The following is a 15,321-nucleotide window of genomic DNA, read 5'->3' on the forward strand; positions in this document are numbered from 1 at the left end:
TGAAGGATATTAAATAAGTGAATGATATGATCCAATCTGAAATTTGAAAAGAGCATTCTAATAGAATGTGGAGAATTAGAGCAGGAGGCCCTTCAGCAGGCTGTTACAATAATTCAAGCGAGGCATTGTGAGAGTTGACACTAGGGCAATAACAGAAGAGACAGAGATGTTAAGGAGGTAGAAAAGTAGGTCTTGGTGACTAACTGGATGTGGGCCTTGACTTAGGAAGAATGAAAAACGACTCCCAAGGTTCTGGCTTCGCCAACTTGGTGGATGACAAGTTGGAGGGGAAGAGGAAGGGATGATGAGTTCAGTTTTGAACATGTTGCTCTGGGTTGAGAGACTAAAGCTAAATGATCATTTAAGAGTCTTCAGTATGGAGCTGAAGCCATGGGAGTATTTAGGATTACCCAAAGACATGATGGAAAGTGAGAGGGAAAGTTGAAGAGGGTGCTCATTGTTAAGGAGCAGGTAGACAAAGAGAAGCCAACAAAGGAGACTCAAAATAATCAAAGGTGGCAGGGGAGTGGTCAAGAAAGCCAATAGGAGAGCTTTATAGAAGGATGGTGATCAACCACCTCGTGTGCTGCAAAGAGACCCTCCATAATTAGGACTGAAATGCGTCCATTGTTTGAAACCGTGGAGGTTACTAGCTACTCGGAAAACACAGTTTAGGTAGAGTGATGGAGTAAGATGCAAATAGAGCCATAAATGGGGAGAGAGGAAGTTGAGACAGCATCTGCGCACCCCTCTTTCAAGGAGAATTTTGGGGAAATGAATATTTATTTCATATGTCATTTTCTAAATAACATAGATATTTTATTTACATTTAACTTAAAAATTCCTTATTAAACAGAAGAAACTACACATAATCAAAACTTTTTTATTAACAATGGTCACAATTATGAATATTCATATTTTAAAGGATTTCAATAGTAATCCTGAGTCCCACTAAATGGCCAGGATTTTCTGGTAGACGTTTCTGTTGCTCCTCTACAGCGGTTAGCAGTCAGTTCTCAGCAGCTATCAATCAGTCTGCTTCTAGGAACCCTGATGTTAATATTTCTAGTCTGCTGTTCATTTTAGCCTAGAGAAAAACGCAGTGTTGCCGGAAGTAAATGAACTGTTTTTAGAATAAACACAATATCAATGTTAAAAATACATTAATATGCTCTAATCATGAGGATAATTCACTTCTTATTAATGGAGTAAAATGGCATAATGTGACTAATTTCTAGCTTTCTAAATTTATTTTTTTATTTATTTCAACCTCTGCCCAAACACACTCCACTTTTCAGTGTCTTCAACTCGTTCATTTACTTTCTTGTTCATCCATGTATTCATTTATTCAGTAATTATTGATTCTTTATTTTTAACACTGTGCTAGGCAACGGTTTCAGGAGAATGGATGAAACCTAATCCCAGCCCTCAGGGAGCCACTGTCTTGTAGAGAACCTCTAAGGTGCCGATAATTACTGCTCAGCCTGGAAGAGATATAAAGCTGTGGTGGAGCTGATAATCTCAAAGTACAGGCACAGGTTCTTTCTCACTCGTTATTTGTACATGATTTTCTTCTGTGTGGAATTTTCCCCAACCCTTATTCTCTGGCAAACTCTTATCATTTTTTCATTTTTCAAATCAACATTTTTTCCTCTTTTAAGCTTTCCTGATGTTACTCCTCTATATCTAGTAAGTAACATATGCAAGTTTCGAACCCAGATTTGTTTCCTTCCATGAAGACAAATGAAGATGAGCTTTTTATCAGTGTTTTAAAATGTGGATTTTATTATTGTTTAGGTATAGTCAGATATACAGGTCAGGAGATGATTTCCACTGAAAAAAGAGTTTTTTACTCACAGTTCCCAAGAGAAGGGGCATGGGACACCCGATAGGCCATGTGGGGAGCACCAGGTAGGCCAGGGGGAAGATGGGATTAGGGGAGGTGTGAGCAGGAGCTGTGGTGCTGCCGAGGCAGGTGAGCAGGCCTAGGATTGGCTAGTTTGAATGATTTCATTGGGCTCTGATGTATAGGGATTGTCCTTTGTTGCCTGGTACTTGGCCATGGGGTGATTAGGGCAGGGAAATAGTAGACCAAGGGTGAGAACCCCAATAACAGGGGGGGTTGGTTTGCATATGAAAGGCACATCTTCAAGCCAGTTCTTCACTGACTTTAGGAATCCATAGCCCTAGGAGGGGCAGTCTCTCCATTAGGTCAAAGCATCAGAATAAAAAGCTATGCTTAATACAGTCACTATCCTGAACTTTCTCACAAAATAATCATAGTAGCTACTATTTAGTCCAAACATGAAATTAGACATTTCTTTTCTTCTTTCTTTGCCCCTTCCTTCCCCTTCCTTCCTTCCTTCTTTCTTTTTTCCTTTCTTTCTTTTTCCCTTCTTTCTTTCTTTCTTTCCTTCCTTCCTTAGTCTTGTTTCCTTCTTTCCTCCTCCCTTCCTCACTCCCTTCTCTCCCCCTTCTCTCTTTTCCTCTCCTTTACTCTCTTCTGTCTTTCCCCTTTCTCCCTTCTGTTTCCTCTCCCCTCTCTTCCTTCTATTCTTCATTTCAACAAATGCCTACTAAGTATTCATCAAATGCCTACTAAGAGCCAGGCACTGTTCTAACTGCTTATTTTCTCACATAATCTTCACAGAATTGTAGGAGGTAGAAAATACTAGTCTTATTTAGTAGATGAAGTAATTGAGTATAGAAAGGTTAAGTAACTTCCTGAGGCCACACAGATCATAGGCAGCATATCTGGTGTTCAAAATAAGTCTTGTTTCATTCTGGTCTATGCATTTAACCATTATGCTAAACACACAAGACACACTGTCACTCCACTAAAAATTTTACATGTTTGACTCTATATATCACTTAATCACCAACCTGAGAACTGGACTGGTTTGTCAGCTGGACTCAGAAAATATTAAGTACTTGGTAAACTTCAATGACACTTCATCCATTCCTCCAACAAATATTTATTATGCATCTGGTTTCTCAACTAAGTTCCATCATTTATTAACTAGATGACATTCAGGAAGTCACTTAATCTCTCTAAGTCTTGGTTTCATCATATATAAAATATAGATACTAATATTAACCCTGCTAAAAAACAAGCTTATTTTGTAAATCAAAGTGGATGTATAAAAATATTTTGCAACTTATCTATGTAATAAAGTGAATATACTTTCTAGTCCTTGACCATCTATTGCATGGCTGACAAAAATGTAAGATCAGCATTTCAAAGTTCAATGGCTTCAGAGTAATGAACTATACCTCTGTGTTAACTAAATAAAAATTTGCTGTTGATAAGCATTCAGTTGAATATTCTTGTTCTGAATGATATCTTAATGCTACAATGCACTCCTGAGTATTAACTGTCAAAATCATATAGGTTCTAATTATGGGAGGGAAATTCAAATCTTAATTTCATTATAGTGAAACTTCAAATCCTTTCTTATTTTCAGGTCAGGGCTATATGCCGGAAACATGGATTATATCTGACTTTGAGCCTCCTGGAAACATTGCTTAACCACCAAGATTTGGGTTACAAAGATGAAATAAAGTAAGTTGATTTTTTATTCATGGAGCCCTCCAACTGGGATACCAAACACAGAGACGTGTCTTTAGACTAGAAGTTTTATGCATGAAACAATCACTTTCATCACTTAAAGACAGAATTAAGGAATGTTTGCTTATATTAAGACCAAAGGGTCTTCTTGGCCATAGAAACACAAAAGCAGTAAACTTCCACTTCCAGCCATTATATACTATCAAGAATCTGATTTACCATTCCACCTTAAACAACTAAAAATAGGACAAAAGATATGAAGCAATGGTTTTCAGACTTTGGATATCAGGCAGCAAAGAAAAATGATTCTTGAGAGAAGGAAAATATGTGAGGTAAGCTCAGGTTACTGAACAAGAAGGGGGTATACAAACTGAGCCCAGCATTCTCCTTGAGCTAAAGAGATAGAGTTTGAAGTTCAGCAAGGCCAAGGAAACTAGAATGCACAGTACAGAGTAGCAGAGAGGAGAGATTCTCAGAGTTCTTTCTGGAGATTTCCAAAGAGTTGCCCTCAAGTCTTCATGAGAGTACTGGCTAATGTGCATGTTTGTGGAAAGTACTCAAGGTCAGAGAAAGAAATACCAAAAGAAAGGTGGAAAAATTCTTGCATCTCACATAGAACTGGGAATAGTTTATAATTTCACCAATATCAGAAAGGAACAAACGTGGCAATGAGTAGAGTCCTCAGAAGGGTATTGTGCTGTAGTGGGGCCAAATTACCCTAGAAAAACTAGACAAACCTTAAAAGCCCTAATAAAGCTTAAAAGTTATCAAACTGTTTACAAGTCATTTAACTACATCCAAAAACAAAGCCCCCAAATTTCAAAAGGAATAAAAAATCTCAACAATCAAAAACATAAAATTCACAATTTCTGGTATACATACGAAAATTACCAGACATGAAAAGAAGCAGGAAAAATATAATCTACTATTAGGAGAAAAACCAATAAATAGAAGGAGATTCATAAACAATACAGATGATAGAAGTAGAAAATAAGCACATTAAAAGAGCAATTATAAATCATTTCACATGTTCAAGATGGTATAGGAAGTCATGAACATGATGAGAGATATGGAAGACATAAGAAAAGACCCAAATAAAATTTCTAGAAGTGAAAAATACACTATCTTCCCCCAAAACCAATAACCCCTGTCTAATAATGAGGAAAAGTTTAGACAAATCACAATAGACAGATGTTCTACAAAATACCTGACCAGTACTGCTCAAAACTGTGAAAACTATTAAAAATAAGGAAACTCTGAGAAGCAGTCAAGAAGAACCTAAGGAGATAAAGACTAACTGTAATGTGGTAGCCTGGATGGAATCTGGAACAAAAATGGATGTTAGGTAAAATCTAAAGATATTGGAATAAGGGTAAGGCTATGAGACTTTAGTTAATAATAATGTATCAACATTGGTTCATTACTTGTAATAAAGGTACCACACTAATATAAGATACTGATAAAAGGGGAAATTAGGTGTAGGGTATATGAGAATTCTTAATATTATCTTTAAATTTTTTCTGTAGATCTAAAACTATTCTAAAATTAAGGCTTATGTTAAAAATAAAATGTCTAAAAGAAAAATACCATTGATGAGAGTAACAGCATATTAGACATTGCAGAATTAAAAATAAGTGAACCAGAAGACATAGAAATAAACACTATCCAAAATAAAATTCAGTGCAAAAAAAAAAAAATGAAAGAAAAATTAACAGAGTATCACATTTGCTTTGTGATCACATCAGCAACCTAATGCTTGGGAAATTGGAGTCTTAGAAGGGGAAGAGAGAAAAAAGGGGAAAGAAAAGAATAGTTAAAAAATAGTGGCTGCCTTTTTGCCAAATTTCGAGAAAACTATAAAGGCATGGACCCAAGAAGCTTAATGAACCTTAAGTATAATAAATTTGAAGTAAAACGTATCAAGGCTCATTATAATCAAACTGCTTAAACTGGTGGTAAAGAAAAACCCTTAAAAACACAATAAAAAAAGATGACTTACATGCAGAGCAACAAAGATAAGAACCACAACAGACTTCTCATTAGAAACAATGTGAGCCGTAAAACAGTGGGACAACATCTTTAAGATATTGGAAGAAGAAAACTGTCAATCTAGAATTCTACGTCCAGCAAAACTATCTTTCAAAAACTAGTGAGAAACAAAGACTTTTTTTCACACACACAAGAGATGAGAGAATTCATAACCAGCAGAATAGTACTACAAGAAATTTTAAAAGAAGCCCTCAGGCAGAAGGAAAACGATCACTTTGGATCTACACAAAGGAGTGAAAGTATTAGAAATAGTAAATATGTGGATGAATAAAAATATATTTTCCTGATTTTAAAAAGCTTTTTAAAAGATAATTGATTATTTAAAGCAAAAATAAGAACAGCGCATGTGGGGTTTATAACATAAAAAAGTGCAACATTTGACAATAACTACAAGGCTGAGATGGGGTAATGAAAGTGTATGATGATAAGGTTCTTATAGTACAAGTTAAGTAGTATAATTTTGTTTGAAGAAAGAATGTAATGAGTTAAAAATGCTAATAAAGAAGATAAAATGGAAGCATAAGCACATTTAAATTCTAAGAAAAGACCAAAAAAAGAAGGAAAAGGAAACAAGAAACAGATAAGACAAATAGAAATTAAATACCAAGATACCAACCATATCAATAATTATGGTAAGTATTAGTGATCCAAATGAACCAATTAAAAGGCAGTGATTATGAGATTTTATTTAAAAAGCAAGACCCAACTGAATGCTGTCTATAATGTACTCGTTTAAGATATAAAGACATAGAAACACTAAAAGTAAAAGGATGGAAAATCATGTACTGTAATAACTCTAATGAATACAAAGCTGGAGTGGTTACATTAATGTCAAAGTACATTCCAAAGCAAGGGATATTGCCAGAAAATCAAGTCAACAAGAGGCCATAGCAAATCAAAATGTTCATGCCCTTAATAACACAGCTGCAAGTTACATGAAGTGAAAACATGGAACTGAAAGAAGAAATAGGCAAATTCACAATTAGAGTTGGAGAACTCAACACCTGTCTGTCAATAATTGATAGAACAAGTAGACCGAAAATCAGTAAGAATATAGAAGAATTGGTGTATATTATCAGCTAACGATGTAAGTGGCAATTATAGAACATTCCACATGACAGCAGAATACAAATCCAAGTGTACATGAAATATTTAAAGGATAGGCTACATTCTGAGCCATAACACAAGTCTCAGTAAATTTGAAAGGATGAAATCATATAAAATATATTCTCTGATGACAACAGAATTAAATTAGAAATAAAAAAAATCCTGGAAATTTCCAAACATTATGTAACTAAATAATACATTTCTGAAGAATTTATGGTCAGAGAATAAATCACAGGGAACTTAGAAAATATTTTGAACTTAATTAAAATGAAAACACAACATACCAATAATCCTTAGCTTTACTCTTTTTCTCACATTTCATATCCAGTCCATCAGTAATCTCTTAGTAAATCAACTCTGTTTTCAGAATATGTCCAGAATCCAGTCACTTCTCACCATGTCTATTTTTACTTAACTACACCCCATCCAAGCCATCATTATCTTTCTCCTGGATTATTATAATAGCCACATAACTGAACTCTGTTTCTCCCTTGTCCCTAGATTATCTTCAATGCAGCAGCTACAGTGATCTATGAAAACCTAAAACAAATCATGTCATCACTCTGTTCCTAACCCTGCAAGAGCACCTTATTTCACTCAGTAAAAAACCCAAAGTCCTCATAAACTGTTCTGTATGATCTTCTTCCCCATTGCTTCTTGAGCTTCATCTACAACTTCCTTTGCTCATTCTGCTCCAGTCATGCTGTGCTCCTCGTCTTCCTCAAACACTCCAGGCACACAAACACTGTAACCCCTGTCCTCCGCACGCTCCTTCCATCTAGAATGCTTTCCCAGATAGCATCATGCTGAGGTTTCTCAGCATGTTTTTCTCAGATGTTACTTTGTCAATGAGGCCCACACCAACCATCCTATTTAAAGTTGTAGCCCGCACCCCTTCTTCCCCTTGACTTGCTTTCCTCTTTCTTTCTTCTATATAATTATCAACTTCTAAAGTATTGGGTTTTGCTGATGTATAATGTTTATTGTTGTCATCTGTCAATCTCTGATAGACTATAGACTGTAGTGCCATAGGACAGGCAGGATCTTTGTTTTAATCAATAAGGTATCCCAAGTGTCTAGAGCATTGCCAGGCACATAGTAGGTATTCAATATACATTTATGGAATTTAACTGAACTGGAAGGAATAGAGTCTCAAACTCTCAGGGATGCAGACACATACATTCTACCTAGTCTTAGCTCATGATCAAACTGAAGAAGACCTTCCATGACCACCTCATCAAAATCAGGTTCCTTGTGCTACACTCTCTCTTATTACGCAGTCAGTTTCTTTCCTAGCACTTATCACTATTTGTAGTTATATATTTATTTGTGTGATTTGTTAGTTAATGTCTAAATAATGACCTCCATGCTGGCAAGGGACACGACTGATTCCCTCACATTATATTCCCAGCATCTTGTGATCCAATACTCTGCACATCATAGGTATGCAGCAAATATTTGATGAACTCATTTATTCATTCATCAAACATATTGAGTACCTATTGTATACCGAGCAGTGGTCAAATCACTGGGAATATAGATACGAATATAACAAAGCCCCTTCCCTCACAGAGCTTGTATTCCAATGGGGAAGAGAAACAACAAATAAGCTAGAATAAGTGACATATCACGTGGTGAGAAGAAAAACAAAGAAGCATAAAGGTTAGAGGGAACATCAATTGATAAATAAATTGTGTTAGGAAGTTGAGTCTAGCCAACAGATTTCCACTAGACCCGCTTTGGACAAGAGATGTCCTTTCTCTAAAGCTTTGGGGGTGGTTGGGTGAGGGTGAGAGAGGTGGTTAAGCGGCAAAAGCAGAAAGGTGGGCTAAGAGTTGAGTAGAAAACAAGCCAGTTGGGAGTCCCAAAATGCACTGATATAAAGGGAGAAAATGCAAGGATGAAAGCTCACATTGGACTTGGTACATGATGTACTTGATTAAAAGAAGTTGGCATCCAGAACCAGGATTCCAGGAATCGGAGATGTGAGGATCAGAGTGAATGGGGAGCAAAAGAGCTTAGGCCACTTATAATTATATCAATATTCTCAATTTCCCAGTGCTTTATGTGACCTCAGAGAAGCACATCAATTTCTTTATTTACCTGTCTTTGGCCTTTGGATATTCAGAGACATCAAAACCATGAGAACCAATGAAGAACTGCATTTATAAGTGATAAACTTGTTTCCTCTTTAAACAGCCATAGGCTAAAATTTCTTCTGTGGAATTAAATCCATTCCATTAAGGGCTTTCTATGCAAATCTATATCTTTAAGAGATTAAAGATGCAATTTAGACACACATTTTAGGAGCTGAATGCACGAATCATTATTTTAGTACATATTGTCCATTAATCTACTGTTCATTTGGGAAACTGTTTGGAATTTGGCTGCATGCTAATTAGCAGGATTCTGGTGCTGAGCTGTTTCCTGATTAAATGTCCTTTAGAATCAGTAAAACGTTAGGAGAGATTATGGTGATGTGGGATTAGCCCCATCGAACCAAATAAATGAGTGTGTTCCCTTCTTAAACTGTCACGTTGCAAGAGCTGATGAGAGAAGCAATTTCTCAGTTGCTGTTGCAAAGTTGTTTTTTTGGTACGCTTTTTTTAATAGTGAGATTTTTTTTTTTGCTGTTTGCCTACCAATTAACAGAGATATTGGGGAATGACTGCCAGGGTAAGACGATTTTGACAAAGACTTGATTACGGTTTAAAATCTCCATCCTGAATCACTCTCATGTAAAATGAGTTCAGGTTGTGTTGGATGGAAATTATTATCCTGTTCTTTACTAGGAACAAGTAAGTCAGAACTAGCATTTAATGTTTCTCTGTGACTTTGCAATAAATAGTAATTAACGAGGGCAGAGAGAGAACAGGAGGCACACTAATACTCTAAAATTGTATTGGCAAAATTAAATGCTTCACACTCAGTTTAAAACACAGGCACACAAGCCAAGTTGTGTTGGGGGAGGGGATAAATAATGGAGCTGCTAGAGAGGCTTCCTGAACAGAGTGGAACAGTTGACACAGCCACAAGTAGGACTTCTCAGACACATCTGGCACATTAATGAGAGTGCAATTAGATTGAAAAGGGCTGGTTGATAATCCCAGGAACAACCAGAGGATTTTAGGAGATAAAGGAAACATGAGGTCTCTGATTCAGCAATTGCTTTTTAATGGGAATAGGAAAATTGTTAGGCAGTGACCTATTGGAGCCATGGTGTGGATCTGCCCATTGCTTAGGTCTTGGAAACCAGACCTGGTTTTTAAGATTTTATTAATTCTAACTTTCTCCTCCAGAAGCCCATAATTCACATTGGGTGAGAATTCATATGGAGTGAGAATAATAATATTGCTAATAAAGTTATTTTTATTATTAATAGCTAACAATTATATAGTGCTTACTATATTCCAGGCAATCTTCTAAGTGCTTTGTAAATATTAACTCTTTTAATCCTTGCAAGTGCCCTGTGAGGTAGGTATTATTTCTTTCAAATGAGGAAACTGAGGCACCAGAGAGAGGCTAAAACCAATATGTAACTGATAAATGAATTCATCAGTAAGGCTGAGTAAAATGCAGGCTCTCTGCCTTCGGAGTCTTGGCTCTTGATACACTATCCCAATGCTCCTACAAGTCCTATGAAACTCAGAAGCTTGTACGATGGTGGTGAGGCACAGGGGCTTTAGGCAAACTGCTGAGTTCCATGGCTAGCTCCACCCTTGGCTTGGTACTGAACACAGTCCTGGATTTGAGAAGCTCAATATCTCCTGCCCTCTCCTCTAGGACCCAGTATAGGTGTGGGATACAGATGCAAATATGGGGAGGCTTTTAAGTTCTAGGGGCAGGTTGTATCCAAAGAATCTCAGGGCCTGCAGGAAACCTCTCCTCACCAGTTTAGCACCTGCACTACCCCTTTAGCCCCCATCCATGCAGAAAGGCAGCAGGAGCCTGGAATCACACAGGCATAGATGGAAATCCTGGCTCTGAAATGCATTGACTTTGTGAACTTGAACAAGTAAATAATTTCTCTTAACATTAATTTTCCATCTGTGAAATAGAAAAAGAATTCTTTTGTCTGGATTTGAGAGTTTACTGCCTATATGTCAAGGAAGAACTGTACTTCTCACAGTTCCCTGGAAGGGGAGAAGAAACAACTTAGGCTTCATGATCAAGAAGGTAAAATCAGAGGAAGGTGGTGCTGTTGAATGAGCATCTCAGCAGCTGACTTAAACAGTAACCAAAATGACTGCCTGACTCAGGGGCATAAGGTTTTGATTCAAACACACCTCACATGTCCCAGGCACAGGCTAGACGTTCTACATGGCTCATCCCATTTCATTCTCCCAGTAGCCCCAGGAGTTGTGTTGTTCTATACTCACTTCACAGGTGAATAAACTGAGGTTCAGAGACCTTAAGTAAACTGTCCCAAAAGTCGGGCTTCTTTGAATCCTTGTTCCTGTTATGGGTTTACTTTCATCCCCCCAAAATTCATATGTTGAAGCCCTAACCCTTAGCACCTCAGAAGGTGATCATATTTGGAGACAAGGACTTTAAAGAGGTGATTAAGTTAAAATGAGGCCATTAGGGTGGAGCCCTAATCCAGTCTGACTGGGGTTCTTATAAGAGGAGGAAATTTGGAATCACAGGGAGACACCAGGGATGTGCACACACAGAGGGAAGAACATGTGAGGACAGTGAGAAGGTGGCCATCTACAAGTCAAGGACAGAGGCTTCAGAAGAAGCCAAACCTGGCAACACCTTGATCTCGGAATTCTAGCTTCCAGAACTGTGAGAAAATAGATTTCTGTTGTTTAAGCCACCCAGTGTGCTATTTTGTCATGGCAGCTCAAGCAAACTAATACAGTCCCTAAAGGCTCATGGTCCCCTCCATCGTCTCCTCCCTCTAGTATGTTTACGCCCTCTCAGCTGGAGCAGAAGCTTGCAGGAATCTCAAGGGAATGGCTCCAGCAGTTAACATCTTCCAATCTTGGGACATAATTTACAGTTCTAGCAGTCGGAACAGTCTGCTCTTCAGCACTTTGTATACTGCGTCTCAGCTGAGCGAGGGGGACTTGGAGGAACCAACCAGATGAGAGATGGGAGGGGCATGTCAGAGACAGAAGAGGCAGTGTATACTAAGGCAGAAGAGCAAGCAAAAGCATAATGAGTTCGGAGAAGTACAAACCGTTCTTTATGGCTGGAGCAAGTGTCTCATGAGGTGGAGAAGGGTGATGGGTTTGGAAAATAAACACCAGCACACCCCTGATTCAAGCTTGTACAAAGCACTGCAAAACACGTTCCCTGTAAGAACTTCATCAAGATCACAAGGGTGCTTCTATAAAATTGCCCACATTTTGTGTTTAGTGTGTTCAGGCTTTTGTTTTGTTTCGTGTTTATACGTAAGACATTTTGTATAAAATGTCATCTGCTTAACAACCAATGGTTAGCATTTCTATGAACAAATAAAGAGGCAAAAAACACACCAGTAGCAAAAACTAATAGTTACTCTAGTGTCAGAATCTAGAAGGAATCTGCACTAGCTATGAATAAATGGAATCTGGGAAAATCCATGATTTGTTGGCCCTGAGCATTGCCCTGCTGCCTGTGAGAAGTACAGAAGACAAAAGACATTTTGTCCCGTTACCACAGCCTTCTCCTTGATTTGGAGGCCTCGCATCTTAACGGATTAGAAAATGACATAGGTGCTGCCTTCCGTGGGCTCCTGAATGTGGTTTCCCTTCTTCCCCTCCATGCCCAAGGATACACACACGTACACTTACCTACACACTGCTTTCCTGTGCCTGTGCAGAGAGCACGACTCCCAAGAATGACAGAGCAGGAAGTCAGGAAGGGGACAACCTGGCTGTGGTGGTGCATCTGGTGAAGTGTGATTCCTGAAAGCGGAGTGCCAACCGAGGGGTACCAGACATCAGCGTCCATTATCACTCACCCTACTGAGCAGGGAGCAGGGCTGAGGGAAATCTGTGCCAGTCGTCTGTTGGGTTGTGCTGAACGGGATCAGTTCTTCATTTGATGCTGAACAGAAAGAAAACCTCAGCGTGCGAGCCCTGATGTTTAAAAATACCTCAGAACATTGAGAGGGAATCACAATCTTTCAGACTCCAAATACCAACAAGCTTTTGAAAATAATTTACTCTAGAAAGTAGAAAACCTTTAGAAAACTGCCATTGTTCTCCATAGGATATAAGAAGCCTCTATTGAAATTATTTGGAAAGTAATAAGCATAATGAGACTAAAGGCTGTAAGAAATAAAATTTTAAAAGCACAAAAAGTGAATGGAATAAATTAGAAATAACTTGGTGAAATATGGATAGTTCAAGGAAACTGAAATTTCTACCCCAGAATTAAGAGGTGACCAGGACTGTAAGTGTATGTGACGATGGGTGTTAACCAGACCTGTGGTGGGGATCATTTTGCAGTTTATATGTATATCAAACCTTTATGTCGTACAACTTGAAACTAATAGAATGTTATATGTCAATTATATCTCAATAAAAAATGAGAATATCAAGGAAAGATGAATATTGCTAGATGTTTGGTGATATTAAGACATTCATGTTAAATGTTTAGGTCAGCAGACCTTTCCTATAAGGGGCCAGACGGTAAACGTTTTAGGCTTCGTGAGTCTAGAGTCTGTTGCAGCTATTCAACTATGTCATTGTAACCTGAAAGTAGCCAAAACAACATATAACAAGTGGCTTGGTTCCAATAAAATATTATTTACAGAAAAAGAAATAACCAGGAATCAATAAAAAGCAAAATTAACACTAGAGAAAATGTGAACCTTGACAGGCTTCTACAAAATCTAGAGAAAAAGAGAAGAAAAGGATAGAGGATGGGAGATACAGAAGAAGGAAAATAGAGATTGAAACTATAAGAACTTAGCATTGTGGAATAAGAAACTAGAAAAATTGGACAAGATGGAAAAACAAAAATCACAGCTGAAGACACTTTGTGGAGATGGGAAAAAAGAAAATATCCTCCGTGTAGAGATTGAGAGAATTCACTGCGGTCAAAGCTAAATTAAGAAAAAATGAGGGGCCGGCCCAGTGGCCAAGTGGTTAAGTTCGCACTCTCCGCTTCCGTGGCCCAGGATTTCGCCAGTTCGAGTCCTGGGTGAAGACATGGCACCACTCACCAGGCCATGCTGAGGTGGCATCCCACATGCCACAACTAGAAGGACCCACTACTAATGCAGAACTATGTACCGGAGGCCTTTGGGGAGAAAAAGGAAACATAAAATCTTTAAAAAAAAATACGAAAAAAAGGATTCAGGGCTGGCCTGGTGGCGCAGCAGTTGGGTTCGCACGTTCCACTTCTGTGGACCGGGGTCCACTGGTTGGGATCCTGGGTGCGGACATGGCATCGCTTGGCAAGCCATGCTGTGACAGGCGTCCCACATATAAAGTAGAGGAAGATGGGCACAGTTGTTAGCTCAGGGCCAGTCTTCCTCAGCAAAAAGAGGAGGATTGGCAGCAGATGTTAGCTCAGGGCTGATCTTCCTCCAAAAAAGAAAAAAGAAAAAACAGATCCATGTGTATTCTGACAAAACTTTTGTATTACAAAGACAAAGAAATTTATTTAAGGATCCAGGCCAATAACAAAACTAAATGAAAGGAAATAAAGGGGAAAAATTAATTATAAATGAACAAAATCAGACTGAATTCAAACTTCTGCATTAATAAATGTCAGACAATGGAGCTCTGTTCATGGAATTTCAAAGGGAAAAATATAGCCAGAGCCAAGTTGATTACATTCTGGTGTAAGGCCTACAGTACAAAGGTTAAGGGCCCAGGATCTTGGAGTCAGCCAGCCAGGATTTAAATCCTGGCTACCCCATTGATCACTGTGTCGTCATAGGAGGGTTGTCTCAATTAAATGAGAGAATGCACACAAAGTGCTCTGAACACTCGCTAGAGGCTGTTTTGATTTGATAAATTCAGTTGAAGTTGGAATTTGAACTCAGATCTGCCTGAATCTGGAATCAGGCTTGCACACCCCGTCCTCCAGTCCTGACCTCTCTGACTCAATGCTGGGAGTTTGGCACCTGCTTCTGTGATTATAATCACAGGGCCTGTTACCACTACCGGAACCCATTCTCACATTGAAGCTGTTAATGGCTTTTTGAAGGCCCTAGGCTAATGTAAAGAATATGGAAGAAAGAAAATATCTTTTTCAGAGGATCTGAAGGATTTCATTGGTTATATACACCATTTACCATTTAAATTGGTCAATGTCCAAGTTCAACACTCAGAAAATTTTCCCACCGTCTCCTTCCCCTACTATCAGCATACAGTCAAGAAGGGGAAAGAGGGTTTCTAGTGCCATTTTGTTCAGAGGCTTTATGTCATATTTGGTAACTCCTAGCAGCTCTGAAAAATAAATGTTATGAATGTGGAAATATCAATGGATCTGGGATTTTGTTACTGCATTGTTGTCATTTCTCAGAGGGTCAGAAAGTGTTATAAGCCTGTCTCTCCTAAGAGGGCCTGGAAAGAAATTACAGAAAGTGTAGAAGGCAGGAGCTACTTCTACTTTAGCTCATTTCCAGATCCGAGCTAATATCAGATCTTCAT

At 38.3% G+C, this 15,321-nt stretch overlaps 1 protein-coding gene across 1 annotated transcript in view; it reads left to right on the top strand.

Annotated features, from left to right (window-relative positions):
* C24H1orf87 (chromosome 24 C1orf87 homolog) overlaps positions 1-15,321 on the top strand; it is a 69,984-nt gene that overhangs the window by 36,698 nt on the left and 17,965 nt on the right. Inside the window, exon 7 of the mRNA XM_070592454.1 lies at positions 3,465-3,562. Coding sequence (XP_070448555.1) covers positions 3,465-3,562 — 98 coding nt within the window. The remainder of the gene's footprint in view (positions 1-3,464; positions 3,563-15,321) is intronic.

This window comes from Equus przewalskii, chromosome 24, assembly GCF_037783145.1.
Source record: "Equus przewalskii isolate Varuska chromosome 24, EquPr2, whole genome shotgun sequence".
Classification (NCBI taxonomy): Eukaryota; Metazoa; Chordata; class Mammalia; order Perissodactyla; family Equidae; genus Equus; species Equus przewalskii.